Below are 18,090 nucleotides of genomic sequence, written 5' to 3' on the forward strand. Positions count from 1 at the left end.
GAATGACCGTGTCAAATGTGCCTGTGTATCCACAGCGCGGTGTTTCCCTGGACCAACCTGCTGGTGGTGGTGGTGGAACTGGAGGGCTCGGAGCAGGAGGCCCTGGACCTGGTGCCACTGGTGACCAACGCCGTCCTAGAGGAGCACTATCTGATCGTGGGTGTGGTGGTGGTGGTGGACATTGGCGTCATCCCCATCAACTCGCGCGGCGAAAAGCAGCGCATGCACCTGCGGGATGGTTTCCTGGCCGACCAACTGGACCCCATCTATGTGGCCTATAACATGTAGCTTGTGTATGGATGTGTGTATGTGTGTGGTGAATGAGTATAGGTGTGTGTATGTTTATTTTTTATTTACGCAAGACTGCAAATGACCTCTTGGGTCTTCTTCAGGGGAGAGACAGAGAATAAGGAAGAGAGAAACCCTATCAAAGAGAAACTAATGGGAACAGAGGATCATTGGCAATGTTGAATATTCAAAGGAGACAGGTCTTGGATGGGAACTGCATGGCTTTGAAAAAAAAGAAAGAAAAGCCTGCTCCTGTTTTCCTCTGTATGGTGGAAGAAGAACTCTCTCCCCAGCCCCCCGTTGTAAAACTTGCTTTTTTGCTTGTTTTGAATATTGCATTTTATTTTTTTGAGAGAAAAAAACAAACAAACTGTGTGTGGCTGTTTTCATGTAATGTAACTGCTGGCGTTCGCTCATTTTTAGTCAATGGCGAAGGGTATTTTTTGAAAAGAAAAAAGATATATATATATATATATCGACATACCGTGGCAAACTGTGTAACTTTATGTTTGGTAGTTTTATTTGGAGTAGCGTGTTGAAAGTATACACGTAACAAAGCAAAACTTACCCATTTGGTTCTTTCATGGAAGAGGAGGTACGGAAAAAAAGGATCTGTATGTATGTTCAAACCATTCATCTGCAAAATTTGACATTCTGATTTTTGATCTCTTTAAATGTTCTTGTCCCTCCCCCAATTGGCTGGGGTGCGAAAGACCCCTGCATTTTCGATTCCTCCATGTTTAATATCATTGTACAAAGCTTAGGGTAAACACAAAGTCCAGTTGATATTGTGTAATTATGTACAGAAAATAGTTCTTATTTATTTTGTTCTTTTTAGAAGTGTGTGAGAGAAGACATTTGAACATGTTTTCCTCATTAAATATTGCTAATATAAAAAAAACAAAGCATTGTATCATCTTGAGTGAGTAGTATCACATCAAGTATATGTAAAAATATAAATATATATACAAATCTATATAAATATATATACAAAATAAGACCTAGGAATCACCAATGAAAAGTTTCAAATGCAGTACTTCCCACTTGCATGGTGTGTGTCACAGACAAAAGTGAGTTTTGAGAGTTACACACAGACATGAATATCAATCTGATTCCAATTACAATGAATATGGAGAAATATGATAAACCAGATGTTTTAAAAAGGTGAAAAGTATGATGAATGCAGACAGAAAATGTGTGTTGCTGGGGTCAAAATATCTATGTGTGTGTGTGTGTTTCTTTTAGATGAAAAAGTCTATCATTATGCCCTTATCGAGTGATAAAGAATCTTTAAAAATGTGCCTGGAATTCTGTTTACACTCTGCTTTACATAATTCAAATTCGCATCACAACCTCATATGCTGTGAGTTGCTGATTGTAATTTTTTTTGTTCTGTTTTAACCATCATTGATTTCACTTTGCCGTCCATCTCATTTCATGTATATTCCTTTTCCAGGAATTTTTCTTATTTATTTTTTACATTTTTGTTAAATGTTTCATTAGCTTCTGTTAACAGATTATCATTTGGGAAAGGAAAAAACAGACTTGAACTGATAGCATCTTTTAAAGATGTCAGAATTATGCGGTGCTGTAATTCTAACTAGATCTAAGATACAGCAGCTCTAAGATATTTATGACACAGGTCTGTCTCCAAAATCACTGTGCTAGTAGTCAAGGTGACATGTGGCATGTGAACGTCTTGTCTAATGTCGCTGTAGCTACATGGTCTATATTCACCAATGATTATATGGAAATGTCTTACTTGTCAAAAGCTCTCCAGATCTCTCATTGATAGGGTTTTTTTTGGCAGTAGGCTTTTAAAGAAAGAAATATCTGAAATAACCACTTTACAGAGGGCAGTTCTCCCAAAGATGAATAGTAGGCTAAGGCTACTCGGTAAGACTAAAAGAAATAACAATGGCAAAACTAATGTTTATGTATGTGTAGCTACATCAGTTTCAGTTTGTGTTTTTTATAGCCAACATCAGTCATGGGAACAACAATTAATTGCAGACACCTGGTGGTCATTTCTTCTGATCACCCTCCCGTGAACCAGATTGTGTTTTTCTGTGGTATGTGGATGACTTAACATGGTGGCATTGTTGATTATTGGGATCTTGCTGCAGTCAGTGACTTTCACCATTGGGATGAGCTAAATTATAAAATGAAAAAATGTCAAAACCCTGTTTCCTATTTTCCCCCTTTTTCTAGTGTGATGGAAGTTTTTAAGTATGGGAACTGGATTGAGACCTAACCATAAGGTCAAAATGCAAATGTTTTCTTTCATTCTGTTGAAAAAGACAACAAACGAAAGTCTTAACATATGTGTTTGATAGCATTAGTGTTGTCATTCCCATACAAAAAAAAAAAATACAGAAATGTTTTCCCGTTTTTGAAAAGAGAAAAAAAAAGGTGCACATCATTTCCAACCTGTGACGTTATTTCCTTCTTTGGTTGGAAATCTAGACTTACTACGTGAGAGAGTCTGCATGGTGTCTGTAAATATTGTTGGTTACATTTAAAAGAAAAAAGCTTAAGAAAAAAAAGAACAAGATTTATTTTGTATGGTGCAGGTGTGTTTTAAATTCTGTTTTGTACACATAAAAAGTATTCAATGACACTTTTATAGGAGCCTGCTTCGGCCAACCTTCACAAAATATGGTGCAATAAAGTGCTTTGATTGGTAAAAACTGTGATTTTCGTTCAATGTAGATGCAAATCTACGGACTTAACTACGGGATGTTGTATCCTCGTGCAGAGACACCCTAAAATAGATTTTCAAACGCATTGATACCTGTGGATGATATGTTTATTGTACCTTGTACATATACATAGAGTACTATTACATATGTAAATGCAAGAGGGGGAATCTCACAGCGAAATGTCAGATAGGGGGAAGACTGTACAGACAGATGCATATAGGGGAAGAAAAGGGGCGCTACTACCATGTCGCAGGCTGGTGGGTTGTGAATACTCTTTTCAGTAGTCATTTCTCTTCCCCACATAAATATTAACGAAATTCTGTTTAAAGTTTTTAAAAAAGTGGATTGGATCCAAAGGAATTAAAAAATATATATTAATAAAAAAAAAAGATGAGAAAAAACTAAAGTGGAACATCAAGAAAATGTGAAACAAAATGAAAGCCAAAGTAAGAAACGTTTAAAGAAAAAGAAAGATATACAACCCACTTTTCATGCAGACGGGAATACAAAGAGTTCCCCACCTTAAAAATCACAAACTCATTTTTTTACAGATTGAACTTTTATAAAATACATAGTTAATGCATTCATGAAATGTACATATGCTACTAACGTGCAAACGGCATCAAATGTTCACGTTTAGTGGCAAACATTTATTTACATGTAGTGCAACGGTGAGGTGGGAGAGCAAGGGGTGGGATGGGGTGGTCTGGGGTTGGGTGGGCGGCAGAGTGAAACCAATAGAGCGGGGGGGGGACCTTTGGCTGTACAGTCTACAGGCACAGCGGACACACACCCAGTGCTTCACACAGAGACAGAAACTAAAGACACCCGCGGAGGAGCCTGTGCAACATCGATGGACAAGCCGAAGTGTTCCCGCCTCTTGGCTCCCTTCCCCCCAATGGCTCTGCCTCAACGGACTGACTCATGAGCCGCAGTGACCATCATCAGTTTGCACATGCCATAGTCCTCTCCGTGTAGCCCAATACATGATCCAATTGCATCAACAATTTCAATTCAAATGTTTAACCAAAAGAAAAGAAAGAAAAACGGGCAATTCTTTTTTTTTAAAAAATCATTCATTTACTAGTTGGTGTCAGTTACACTGGTCCACCCGCAGCCTGCTGCTACTTTGTCATGATTTAATCTGTAATCAGTGAATGAGTTTTTAAAAAACATGATGGAAAAAAAAATTTTAAAAAATTAAAATCACACTTTATCTTTATGACCTGACAGGAAAAATTAGAACAGAAAAAGAACTGTAGAACCATCTCGATTCACAAGCAGAGGAAGAATACACAAGCAACACTAAAATTAGGATGTATTATACAAATCTAAAAAATAAAATAAAATCACTGTACACTCAACCTCAGCAAACAGTTCGGAACATCTTTCCAGTCATGGAATCCAAAAGAGATTATTTTCATTAGATTTAAAAAACAAAAAAAATCATGTTTAAATGGGGACATGAAATGTGCATATTCAGACATGGAAGATTGTTTTAGCTTGTTTTTTTAAGGCAGGTGAACTAACCTGCCATCATCACCCTGTTCCCAAAACTGTGAGATCACAAACCATTTAGGAAAAATACTATTTTTACAAACATCAAAGTCAATGTTTGAGGCAAACATTGCCCACCCTACAACAAAATTAAAATAAATCCCCCACATACATTTGATCAAAGATCATCTTGCACTGAATTTTCCCCGACTACTTTTATGGCAAGCAAAAGGCATTTGACTTTTTTTCGCAAGAAAAAAAAAAAAAAAAAACTTGTTTAGATTGAGTAAAGGGATTTAGCCAGGGTTAATGAGATGTTGAATGTTGAATTTGCACCTTTTCATGATTACTGTTAAAAGAATGGGACAGGAGCCCGTTTCACCCATGCTCCACACGCCTATCTTGTCCACACTCGCCACCAAATGTCTAAAAGGTCTTCCTCGCTCCTGTGACCATGGTTTCTTTGAAAGCAACATAGTTGTTTAAAACGGTTTTAAAAACAGCCGCTTCACCTCCCAGGGCCTGGGGACGCCAGCGTTGAGTTGTGGTGGGAAAGGAACAAACCAAATTGCCCAGTCATGAGTCTCACAGTCTTCAGGCGTGCAAAGCTGGGGGCTGTTGGGAGGGCTGGGGCCTGGGGTGGGTGGGAGATGTTGATGGGTGGGGGGGGGGGGGGGGCAGTCGGCGCGGCTCATCTCTTCCTGCGGCAGGTGCGCTTGTGGTCGGCGTGCCAATGTTCCTGTTGACACTTGATGGAGCAGTAGGAAGTGTTCCAGCAACAGTGGTACATGGCCTCCTCTTCACAATTGTAGCACTAAGGCAGTCAAAGACAACATCAAGACGTCACATATCACATTTCACTCATTTAAGGAATCTTGTCAACTACTCTGAGTTCCAGTGAAGGGCTGATGCTATGCATTATGCAGTGATAAGTCTTGGTAAGTCTGTGTTAAGTCTTACAACTCATTTAACAAAAATTAAATGAGATTGTCAACTGCGTGTACAAGACACACCCGTTAGCATGCTAACAAGCTTTTATCAGAGCCAGCTGTGCCACTGCTTCTAAGGTTCTCGCAAAGTTTAGGATACTAGTTTGGAAGTTTTTCACCACAACTCCTTAATGCTACTTTAAATAAATTTTATCCCAATTACCCCAAAGATAGTAAAGAATTCTGAATCAACCTTTAAAGACTTTTAAACACTAGTGCTAGTGTCCTGGATTACTTATCGCTTTGCCAATCTGGCTCTTTATTGCAAGGCTCTTTAAAATACTTGAAGTCATTGAAGTCATAATAAACTCAAAGCCAGACACATCTTATCTATGCAGTGATCTCAATAATACCACCAGAGGCAAAAATAGTTCAACGGTTTCTTGAACACAGAGGCAGAGGCACATGTTTACTTCTAGTAACTCTGACAGGAAATATGTGCATTAGACATAACTGCCTCTCAATCTATACTGGCTAATGTCTATAGCCCATTGCTAAGGCAACCACAAAATCAGTGGTGAAAACCATCGGCACATCAGAATTACTGATAGCAATGGTGTTATCAGATGCATGTTAGCAGCAGCATCTGGCTTGGTTATGAACTAACAGAGAGACAAAGCAATGATGGGTATGCCATTATCTTTGAGAAATGTTCAGAACACTACAGCTTCTGAAGAATGGGCAATTGTATGAAACATGTTAAATATCCTCTGGCCATGATGAGGACTAGACCATTTCTTTCATATTATTAATGTTTCCCACAATACCTCTAAATATAAATCAGATGCTGTAGGCAACACCATCAATAATAGCAGGCCTACAAAACATATCAAAACCAAATGTATAAGTGTATAATAACATTCGCTTATAATTATGTTTTTTTGATTTATTTTTACAGATATTTTTACAGCTAGAAACTTAACTTAATTATGATAAAAAAAAACTTACCACAGCCCCCATTAAAGATACAAATAATATTTGCTTTTTGTAAACGGCAACATGTCCATAATCTCACAATTTTTCAACCCTGGTTACAGCCCTGCTCTGAATTATGAAAGCTAAATGTGACCCCTCTCTGTGGCTATGTTAATACCACAATACAAACTTAAATAAAAAACAACTATTGTGTGTCACAGAGACAGTGATCATCATGCTCATGTTTTTCTCTGTGACTCACCCACTGCTTCTTCTTGGTCTGGGAGATGAGCTGCTTGTGCTGGTTCACCATCTTCTTCATCTCCTCCATCAGCTCCTCTTTGCATTTCTCCTTCACCTGCTTGCACTTCCTGTCCATCTCCGCCTGGCCGCTGGCCACCGCCTTCTGCACCGCCTGCCTCTTCTCGTCCTCCATCTCTGCCCGCAGCTGCACACGGGGGGGGGGAGAACAGGCCACATGAGACGCCTGACTGAATAATCTCAGAGGACACTGAGCTCTTAAATCTGCCCTCACCAGGCAGATGCAGTTATTAAAATGTCATGGCATTTGTCTGTACTTGTGACTTTAAACAAGATTGAAAAAGTATTACAAGCATGCAACAGATTCTTGTGCCAGAGAATTTCACACAGTTAGAAAACTGGCCAGATCATCCATCACCTCATATTAAATCACCACTGTTTTCATTAACTGCCCCCGTGTATTAAGCTCATAGCTAAAGAAATCTTGCCGCGGCTAATAGTTGGGAAATTACGGTAGATTATTGTCAATCGTTATTGTGCCTGTGTGGGTCCAGGAGGGTTTTCCGCTCACCTTCTCTGTGGCCTCCTTGATCAGGCGCTCGGTTTCGCGCTTGTTCTCCGACTTCATCACCTCCTTGACATCGTTGAAGATCTTGGTGTATTTGTCGTGGCACATGTTCTGGCAGCTGCTCTCGTTCACCGTCTGGGTGCCGCGGTGCTGCATGCGCGGCCCGGACGACGAGCCCGAGGAGGTGGAGGAAGAGGAAGACGAGGGCCCTGTCTTGCGGGTCTGCGTGGAGACAGACAGGCGCTCGGGCTGGTGGGGCGTCGCCGTGGGGATCTCCTGGCTGGAGCTGACCGCCTCCATCTCAGGCTCAGGCTCCTGGAGGAAGAGGGAGGAAGACGGTCACCCAACAATTCAACTAACAAGGCAGTGACTGGTACAGGGGCCTTATACCTAAGAAGTGTACAGTATACAGTATGTATGTATACACATACATACATATATATATATATGTATATATATACACACACACACACACACACACACACACACACACACACACACACACACATATATATATATATATATATATATATATATATATATATATATATATATATATATATTATACATACATACATACTGTACATACATACATACATACATACATATTGGGGGGGGGCAATTGAATTTGAAATTCACTTTTACAGAGAAAAATAAAAATATGACGACTCATCTATAGTGGCTGCCACTCGTTAGTGCAATAGAAGTACACTAACTTAATTATCAATATGCGCTGAGCGGGAGCCTATTAATGCTACAGGTAGTCACACCGTCGGCAAATTAGTCGCCCGCACAGCCACGACGCTACCACTGTATCTTTCCAAGCTCATGCAATCGTGATTCATATCACAATTTAAAACTAATGTTATAATACCATGTCACAGCAGGCCAGTGAAAAAGGAAATTGTTAACTCAACTTGAGTCATTCGGGGATGGATGGATGGATGAATGGATGGATGGATAGATAGAGATACTTTATTGATCCCCAGGGGTTTTGAAGTTGCTGTAATATCATTGCAACTTTGAACTAATTTAAACTACCTCCACTGCGTTGCTGGAGATGAGTCAGAATGTAGCCTACTCCACCCAAAAATAATGATCTTTGCCCAATTAACTCATAACAGATTCTATTGTTATAACGGAAGGCAGAAAAGCTATTTCCTGGCAAAACTGAATGACTGACTGCTATTGATGTTTGACAGTTTTACTCTCCGCACTTCCCTGTTCACTTGTCACTCTAATCACAGCTGGTTCATTCATTATGACATTATGCAAGCATTAATGTTACGTTAACATTATTAACTGATGTTCTTATTGCTTCGTGCCTTCAGAAAGACAGCTGATACACGGTGATACATAGTGTTCATAGGCGGTTATTAACATATTTTTCTAGTAAAAAGAATAATATTGAGGGGGACAGCTGGGTATTTTCTCAGTATTGAGGGGGACATGTCACCCCTTAAAAGAATGCATGGTTACACCCATACAGTGTCTAAAAAAAACGCATATTAAAGAAACTGACATTCTACATTCTCAAATCTAAACTGATTTTTTTGTTTTGTTAATCGTTGTGGATGCAAGTGGCAAGAAAACAGACGAGTCTGCAGCTGTGGGAGAAAGACAACACTCACAGGGCTCATGTAAATATATTATACATATATACACACATACATATACTGTATATACATATATGTATATAATGTAAATTATAAATATAAATATACATTCATAGAAATATAAAAGGAGATTCTACTAAATGTTGTTTGTGTCTGCACTAGAGCAGCAGGAAATAACCCATGTGTTACGTAAACAGATGCAAGATTGGTGATTTTTACGCAATGCCCATTTTCATGAGAGCAGACAAGTGGGACTGAAAACCCCATCCTGTGAAAACATCCACCTGTGGATTTTTACAGATGAAATCAGGCAAAAATGTGAAAGGCGCGGGTGGGACTGGGACATCGTTTTGCAGAGGTGGAACAGGATATTGAAACACTGCTCATAATCCTTTTGATGTCACCCTGATGTCATGCTAATTAACTGAAATATGACACAGTAGTGTAAACTCTGTGAATGTAGTGGCATATGCATTAGTGTGATATATAGTAGCCTATATATATATAGGTTTTTACAGAGGAAAGTAAGTTTCATTTCAATGTCTTGTAAATCATTTTAACAAGTTCACAAATTACACTATCTCTTGTTATTTTCTTCTCTGCTTCAGGCAACTACGTGTTTTATAAGGACATGCCAAGCTTTCAATCACAGCAATCACACACACAAACAAAGATTCATGTTGCAAACAAACATGCATTTATAATCAGAGAATTTAGACACACACAGAGTCTCTCTCTCTCACTCACACACACACACACACACACACACACACACACACACACACACACACACACACACACACACACACACACACACACACACACACACACACACACACACACACACACACACACACACACACACACACACACACACACACAAACACACCTCCTCTTTGGGCTCAGGAGGTTGATTGCGACGGCTCTTCTTGGCCTTGGGCTCCTGGTTAATCTTCAGCTGTGATGCACATAAAAAAAACATGAGAAAAAATAGTCACGACTCGCTGCAAGTCTCTGCTACATACAACATTTACACACCATCTTTAACCCCCATACATGTTCTTTTATTCAACCCAATATTTACACTGGGGGACTAGTCATCACATTTAGGATTCAGGGGTATTTCAGATACGGGGATGACGACAGTGCTTGGCTAACGTATCTTTCTAATCGGGCTTAATTAAGCGTGATCAGCCTATGAAATTCCTGACTGAGTCGTCAGAGGAGGCGTGACTAATGACCCCTTCATTTCAGTTAATAAAAAAAAATTCATCCTGTTCCGCGCATAAATCGGGACTCTGTAATTACACCGCAATATGAGAGATATGCCGTCTGCCGAAAACCCATTTTTATCCCAAGCCAAAGCCGAAACACAGATCCCCGTAATTGCTGTAATCATTCTCTAAATGGCAGCATAAGAAACAAAGGGTGACAACACGTGTGCAATTCCACCGAGCAGCCACCAGATGGCGCCCAAGACAGGAGTCTGCCACAGCAGCAGCAGCAGCAGCCTGTGGCCCCCATACCTGCTCGTTGCTGGTGGAGGAGATGCTGGACTCTGCCTCGTCTAGCCGCTCCTCTGGCCGCTCGTCGCCCAGGCCCTTCCAGGAGCGGCCTTCGGTCATGAAGCGCTGGTGCATCTCCAGCTCCTCGCAGGCCTTCTTCCAGCTCGAGCTGCGCTTCACCTGCAGCTGCTGCGCATTCACCGTGATCGGCTGGATGTTGTCTGCCGGGATCCAGGCCCTGGGGCAAACGCCAACAGATGTCTTTATCCAAAGGACTTGACAGTGATTAAGTCAGAGTAAAATTAGGTTTCTGCTCAAATCAAAGGCAGTGTTGAATAATAATAAGTGGTGAATAATAAGCATTTTTTTGCTATACATCTATTTCATGGTAATCTCATCTCCTGGTAATTTCATCTCCAGGCTTAATTATCCTGGCAATTTCTACAGGGTCCAGGAAAGATGAAAGATGTGTTTGCCACCTATGAACCCTCCATTCATTTAGAATGATCACAGAGTCAACTTCTTTCTTTCTTCAGCACTTTCCTAAGTACCGTTGTCCCAGCCTTTACCCACCTGTTGACATGTAATAATGGCAGGACTGGTGGGTATTTGACTGTTTGCATTTGACTATTTGACACATATGTGTGGATGTGGTTGCATGTCTGGATGAATTCAATGATTAATAGATAGACAACCACATTGGCGTAGGAAATGTTGATAAATGTTGATACACCGGAACTGCCCATCCTCCACTCCTACGCCACTCACCTCTGATGCTGATAGCCGAAGAACCTGACATCCACTTGATTCCCATCTTTCTGCATGACCTTTGCTGGCCAGTAGCCAAAGCCTTTCATGCGGGCCCACACCAACTCATGAGTGGGAGTCTGGAGAACAAAGGGGACCTCATTTATTCAGAGGCACACCGAGACAGACAGACAGACAGACAGACAGAGACAGACAGACAGATAAGACAAGCCTGGAGGAGGATGTGTGTTCCAGCCAGTGGGTCAGACAACAGCACAGTGCTGATACTCACACAAGGGTAGCAGAACCAGTTGTCCGGCCGCGCATTGGAGAGGTAGAAACAGTTTTTACACAACAGCAACTCATTTAACTGGAAAAGACAGCAGACACACAGAGAGATTTGGACTCGAGAGCACACCCTCGCCAGCTGAAAAATCACACAGAGTCACAGTAAAATGCTCTATCTGACTTGGTTATCGTGTGCCCACTCACAACGTACCTCGTGACACGTGTCGTTGTAAAGCATTCTAGCAATTTCAGTCTGATCACTGTGCCCTGTGAACAAAAGTCACCACTTCAGATCAAACCCTCACACAAGAACAAAATAGGTTTCTAAAGTTACTATTCATAAAAACAGGTGTATTTGAGGTGTGAAACTTTAGGTGGAATTTTAGGACATTACAGTACATGTTTATCAGTGAAGTTGGGACAAAAATCTCACTGAATATAGAAGAAAAGAGGATTTTTAAGAAGTGGAAAGGAGGGATAGGAAAAAAGATGCACAGAAACAGTCATGTCTCTTTACAAATGAACAATCAGTTATGACTCCATGTGTGGTGTGATAAGTGAATATTCACAATTAACAAATGAGTTAGCCACAGAACACAGTGAGACACATTCAACCATTTGCTGATGAACCGCTTCTCCTCACCTCCAAACAAGATGGCTGTGTTGTGGACAATGAGCTGAGCATCGGCCTTAAATTCCTCAAAGTTCTTGTATTTACCCTCTGTGATGTTCTGCAGAAGAGATCAAACACAGCTTCACATCTGATGCTTCTTAAGGGCATTAAAACACTACCTCGTTGTTTAGAGATGTGATAGAGGCTTCATACAACTTAACTTCTATAACCTAGCCGTTAATATAAATAAACAGGGTGTGGGCAAAGATAATCATTAACACAGTCTCAGTACATGGAGCTAAATATTCAAAGACTGACTTTGGGTTCTGTAGTGACATATCTTCATTACTTTGATTCCCCAACTCTATATGATCATACTCTTGTGGAAAAGATCATGTTTAGTTTAACAGCTCTCTCTCTCTCATTCTCTCGGTCGCTCTCGTTCCAAGCTTCCTCACCTCCTGAACGTTTTCCACCTCCATCTGCGTGTGGATGAGTCTTCTGTACATGGGCTGCTTTGTGTCTTTGCCCTTTTTGTTAAGGTCAACAGCCTAAGGAGAGGTAAATGTCAAAGCAAAAATCAACAGAGACAAACATTAGCTTTAATTCTGACCCTGCTACCTTCATTTTATATCCTGTCTTTAACACTAACACTTTGGCTTAGTTGACAATTGAGACGTTTTATTGTTAAATTACAAAACGTTTTGTCTTCTTCCTTAGCCTTTAGACTCCTCAGTCAGACAGACAACTTTTATACAGTGTAATAAAGATCTTTTCTTCATAGTTCTTAACTACTGATAGAAATGAAAACCCCTTATAAAACTCACCCTTTCTTTCATTCGCCCAACAATAAACTGCAGGTATGTGATCATTTCATGCTTGGAACAGTTCTTCTTCTTGCTACCCTGCAGAACACAATAGAGCAAGAAAGTCAAAACAAACATTCACTGATCCATAACTGTCTACATGCACGACTGGGCCCAACCGGGCACTTGATCCGCAAATTTTACTTGTTAATTTGAGTTCAGTTGATTTTTCTGAATAAAAAAAAAAAAAATGAATGAAAAAGTTTTGCTGTCTTGAACTTTTAACCATTAGCCACCCTATCTAAACACCCTCGGACACACAACACACACCCACCCCTGTCCAGCGCCTTGACCTACCCTGCAGACCACACATTGCCAGTGGGCGCTGCTGTCCCTGGGCCGGTGCTCCTCCGACAGACAGCGCATGTGGTAGACACGGAAGCAGCCGTCGCACTCCATGACCTCACCGGGCAGGTGGCACTCGAAGCAGTACCAGTCGTGGCTCTCCGGCTCCCACTCCTGCAACACAGACCCTCAGGGTAATACACCACCCTCCCGCCAGCTGGGCCCTGCGTCCCTGGCATGGCCGACTTAAGTGGATAGGCGCACACACACACACACATTTAAACTTGTCTGAGCCCACACACGCAGGCTTGCGGATACACACAGACACACACTCACACACAGACACACACACACAGACTCCCCTAATGTATGTGCTGCCTGTCCTGTATTCTGTGCTACAGCTTGATGTATGTATGTACTGTATGTAAGAGACTACAGAAGACCTAAATACACGTCTCCTGACAGTCCAGTGAAACCTGAGACTATGTTAGTTTATCTATGCTAATTTAACATGATCAAATGCTATAAGACTTCATGATTAATTGTGGTGTATGAAAAGCACTGAAACGGTAGGGTGAACGTTCACTCCAGGGTACCTCTTTCCATTGACCTTGTAAGGTGTACACATGGCGGAGAGAAAACAGTGATTTGGGGGGCAAAAATGTCTCACATGCCACACAAGCTCCCTCCCCACCCATCATCTTCTCCTCCTCCTCTCTCCCATCCAAGTCCCCCACTATCAGCATGCAAGGTGCACACAACACACACTTCAACAGCATCCCAAACTACTACCATTAGTAAGACCACATCTGATCACAACTACAGTATGCCCGTCACAGAGGGAATTTTGCGCACTCAGTCTACAGTCTACAATTTTTCCTGTGACCACATACAAGGTGAAAGTACTGCACATTTCGACACACTGTACTTTTACAATGAAAAAAGAAGAAAAGCGTCTTTTGTATATGTGAGAAGGAAACTGCAAAGAGGCAGAATAGTTGATATCTAAGACATAAAATTTACGGTAATAAAAACAACAACAATATTCAGGAGCTGTAATAATACCAAGAAGGAGTTGAGGGCACATTGAGATTATCCCATAAAGCACAGCGATGAAATTCAATGAAACTTGAGTCCATTTTTTATTTTATTTTTTAAACATGACCTTATTTCAGGATACAATGCGTCAGTGTTAATTATTTTAGTGATTTGTTTGGAAATTGCACCCACTTACAGTGCACAGAATAAATAATAGAATAGACTTTTTAAAAAGCTCCATTGAATCCAAAACTGTGCCGTAAATTGACCACACAGACTAAAAGCTACTGGGATGGCCTTGTTAGTGTAGAGAGGGAGAGAGAAAGAAAAACAAAACAAAGATAAAAACAAAAACGACAAAAATGAAAATCCAAACATACCTTGCTTCCCTCAGACATCTGCTCCTGTGATAGCAAGTGATCCAAAAGACAGTGTTTTAAATCCTAATCTCTGAATGCACCTGACATGACACACCTGTGCCGACCACACGGTCGCTTACCGGCGGGGAACGTGCTGCGAGTTCGTGAAACTACCACACACAACACGCCCTCTGCTCATGATGTCTACTCAGACACAACACACACACAAATCATTGATATCATCTTGTTTTGAATATCTAAACTAAAATCAAGGTATAAATCACACATGACTGCCTAGAAAGACAACCTGGCCTGACAACATAACATTTAATAAGTGGAGCTCCATATCAACTAACAGAAAATACATGGTTCCCCCTAAAGACTTCGGATTTTTCAATATTGACCCTTCTTTTCTCTTGAGAGACAGGGCTCTCGTGTAAAGGAGGAATTTCCCTGGGCACTGATAGAAGGTAACTGTGGAGTACATTGCCTTTAACTTAACAGTTTCACACTGTTCCCTATGACAGCCACCAAATCTTTCCAAATGTGTGATGTAGAGTCTTTATTTAAAAGTCTTTAGTTGAAACACTGTGTACTGGAAATTGTGTCTATTCTTGCATGTGTATGTTGCGGAAGAGGTGGAACATTTTTCTGAATGTGACTTGGACAGAGGTCTGTAAAATGGGGAAGGAAGTAGAGGGCCGGACACTGCGCACACAAAAAATGATTCCTCAGGGGGAAAAGCATATTCTGAAAACCATGTTATGGAAACAAACAGGATCTCTGTACTGGGATATCATATCACTTGCTAAATCCCTACTCCACGCTGGTCTGAAGTGAATTTGGTGATGTCAAATATCACCAACATAACTGTACAACTGAAACACATTTTGTGTTCAGCCGGAGAGGACCGCGTCTCCATGATGCTGGTGTTTCAGCTGCGCCCACACACACACACCAGCAGGCCCACATGCAATTAGTGAGGACAGAGGGACGAGAGCGATGAAGGGTAGGATAGTGCCTCACCATTTCGTCCCCTGGAAGCCAGTAGCCTTCCTGCTCCACGCCTGCCTTGGAGCCCTTGCAGCCCACAGTGAGGGTTTCCACCACGAGCCCATCCTTCACCGCCAGCACTAGCTGCCTGGCCGTCTCTTTGGGATGCATCCCATACACCCGGCTTAGGTACCTGCGAAAAAGAAGGAAAATGTTCTCCACTCTTTGTCCACACATTGGAAATGTACATAGTAGACCATGTAACCATGTTTTCGTTAACCCACAGACTCATAAACTTAAATCATGGTCATAAGGTAACTAGGTTTTTCTGTGGCACTTCTATGTACCTCCATCAAGTCATCTCTTGAGCAGGGTGCAAATGATGTATTAGATAACGCTACAAAACAGATTTTGTGACTTACTTTGAAATCCTGTCCATATTTGCAATTTGCTTCTGGTTGCGAATAACCTCAATGGCCGACCACACAAACTGGACAACTTTGGGGTCGGCCGCCCTTTTTTTCACCACCCGCGCCATTGCTTTTCAGCTCACTGAGGAAGGCAACAATTTGCATCTGTAAGCTTTACATATTATAATTGAATTTGACACAAACAATTGATAAAATAAAAAACAGTTCTTTTAAAAGATTATATTTTGCATTGTCATGTTAATCATGAACAGACCACTTCCAAAAGGAGCACCAGGCAATACACCTTTTTTATTGTCTATATTCTATGACCTACAAATTGTCTTCTCACTGAGAGCCCTTTCATGCCAAATAAATAATTAATGAACATTTCCTCTCTTCTGCATAAGGTTTTAATAATGGCATGGAGTAATCACATGTGGAGAAGAATGCTGAGGAACAAGTCATCTGTCTGAAGTTAGTGTAGTTTATTTGAGAAGCTAACCGTTCTAAGTGCTCTACAGTCCTGAAACATATGGCATTGTTTTTTTTTACAAGTTTTGAGTTTGGTCTTCTAAATTTCAGTAAAACCTCTAGGCTACTCTAATATTCCTCTACCACTGAGCGTGAGAAAGAGCGTAAGAATTAGGCAACAATGTCAGTTTCTGACTAAGCAAAGGCCACGAAAAAGAGCGGCTTGAGCAAGCATTCGCGTCACAACCCAGTCAGTCTCGCCGGAAGAGACTACTGGTTCTCAAAAAAACTACATCCACGCTTCCAATATCATTCCATCAGGCAAGGCCATTAGGACACAAAATCCATTACATATGACACAATAAAATAAATTAATGAGCCGCTCTTTCCTTTACATTAAAATTAACATCCAGTATTGTTAGCTGTAGATCTACTTCCACATAAATATCAGGGCTAAGAATGTTAAACGCAATGTTAGTGAGGATGTTCATACCACTGGAATGTAAAGCTACTTTTTTACAACCGAAAGAGACAATAACGCTTCGTTCGAACTTACAGTTACATTGTAGCCCAAGTTGAAACAATGTTGCGGGGCGGAGTGTAAGAAACAAAGAATATACCAGGAGCTAAGGCCAGACATATAATCTTGGCTACTGCACGTAGCCTATGGATTGGGAATAGGCATTATGGTGCATTGACTGAGGGCTATGCATAGGACCAATTGTACATCATTGTTCTCAAAATATACAATATGTGCTCGGTCAGTTCACGGATTAAGAGTTAAGCAATGTGTGCACATTTCTGAGCAAAGAAGGGCCTCGGTCCAAATGATTCATTATGCAATTTGAGTGATCTTGGAAACACAAAAGGGATACTATCTTTCTCGTAGGCTACCCTACCCTGTGCTATGCTCTGTCGCCAACAACGCAAAGACGTGTACATAAAACTGTTACAATCAGGGTCTTTTATGAGGTGACAGACATTTATAGATTCACATTTGTACTCGGCATTTGTTTATTGTGGCAGAATCGTTCTATTTCGACATGTAAAAAATGTTCGCGATTGGAGGGAAATCCCTTATCGCCTCACATTCTTGCTAGCAGAAGGGACGCCATGTTGCTACTCCTTTCCCTCAGTTGAAAACAGGACCAGCTACTTGGTTGTAGCTATTTTCTTTCCCTCAAAGCGGATTGTCGAACTGAAGATCACACTTACCGAAATCTTATAGATTAATAATGCCCCGCCTTATATTCTCGCTCAGGTCCTCAAAACAAGGCTGGTTACATTTGTATTTCCGGGAGTTATATGTCAGAATAATGGTTGAGGCACGGCCACAGTTCAGCGCTTCAAGGGGGTAAACATAAGCCAGGTTGGATTTTGTAGATGGGGAACTCTAGTGGCAGGACGCAGAGTTGCGGGTTAGGCTATACAATACAATAGCCTATGCTTTATCTGTGTTAAAGAACAATTGTGATGTTATTAAGGTAAATTATGCTTTTAAGCACCAAGAGAGACATTTGCTTGTTTGAACACCTAGGGTATGACTATAGGCTATCCCCTCCATTCATGTAATTAAAATGAACAGGACCATGCCTTCTGCAAATAGAAATGCAATAAAATAGCCTGGTTCATTTTCGTACAGATAAGCCTTAATCAATCTTTTCTATTTAGCCTACATT

General features: G+C 41.0%; 2 protein-coding genes across 11 annotated transcripts in view; one reads left to right on the top strand and one right to left on the bottom strand.

Moving 5' to 3' along the window:
• dip2ca (disco-interacting protein 2 homolog Ca) overlaps window positions 1-2,961 on the top strand; it is an 89,332-nt gene extending 86,371 nt beyond the window's left edge. For all 9 annotated transcript variants that reach the window (XM_076290566.1, XM_076290568.1, XM_076290567.1 and 6 more), the window contains one exon: window positions 36-2,961. In XM_076290566.1, the coding sequence (XP_076146681.1) occupies window positions 36-288 (253 nt within the window). In that variant the 3' untranslated portion in view covers window positions 289-2,961. The remainder of the gene's footprint in view (window positions 1-35) is intronic.
• A 2,192-nt stretch (window positions 2,962-5,153) lies between these two features.
• On the bottom strand, window positions 5,154-17,770 carry zmynd11 (zinc finger, MYND-type containing 11). Of its 2 annotated transcripts, XM_076290576.1 has the most exons (16): window positions 17,627-17,770; window positions 15,953-16,082; window positions 15,564-15,723; window positions 14,559-14,582; window positions 13,153-13,314; window positions 12,817-12,894; window positions 12,448-12,540; window positions 12,020-12,107; window positions 11,588-11,643; window positions 11,381-11,458; window positions 11,110-11,228; window positions 10,363-10,579; window positions 9,726-9,794; window positions 7,224-7,535; window positions 6,654-6,839; window positions 5,154-5,301 (listed from the first exon to the last, which is right to left on the bottom strand). In XM_076290576.1, the coding sequence occupies exons 2-16, from the start codon at window positions 16,066-16,068 to the stop codon at window positions 5,179-5,181; spliced, it is 1,881 nt and encodes a 626-aa protein (XP_076146691.1). In that variant the 5' UTR covers window positions 16,069-16,082; window positions 17,627-17,770; the 3' UTR covers window positions 5,154-5,178. The 2 variants fall into 2 exon arrangements, with proteins under 2 accessions (XP_076146691.1, XP_076146692.1); XM_076290577.1 differs by lacking the exon at window positions 14,559-14,582.
• Between the last annotated feature and the right edge of the window lie 320 nt (window positions 17,771-18,090).

The sequence above is a fragment of the Alosa pseudoharengus genome, unplaced genomic scaffold (genome assembly GCF_046254945.1).
Source record: "Alosa pseudoharengus isolate Yale_2024_CS ecotype anadromous, Long Island Sound unplaced genomic scaffold, YU_APseudo_1.1 YU_APseudo_1.1_scf_18, whole genome shotgun sequence".
NCBI classification, from domain to species: domain Eukaryota; kingdom Metazoa; phylum Chordata; class Actinopteri; order Clupeiformes; family Clupeidae; genus Alosa; species Alosa pseudoharengus.

Bases quoted from the DNA above. Each gene is read 5' to 3' on its own strand.
- zmynd11 (XM_076290576.1), bottom strand. From the start codon at position 16,068: ATGGCGCGGGTGGTGAAAAAAAGGGCGGCCGACCCCAAAGTTGTCCAG. The intron at 13,315-14,558 runs GTATGTTTGGAT...TCTGTGTTGCAG, and splicing joins AGATGTCTGAGGGAAGCAAG to GAGTGGGAGCCGGAGAGCCA. The intron at 9,795-10,362 runs GTATGGGGGCCA...TGTGCATCACAG, and splicing joins CCTCCACCAGCAACGAGCAG to CTGAAGATTAACCAGGAGCC.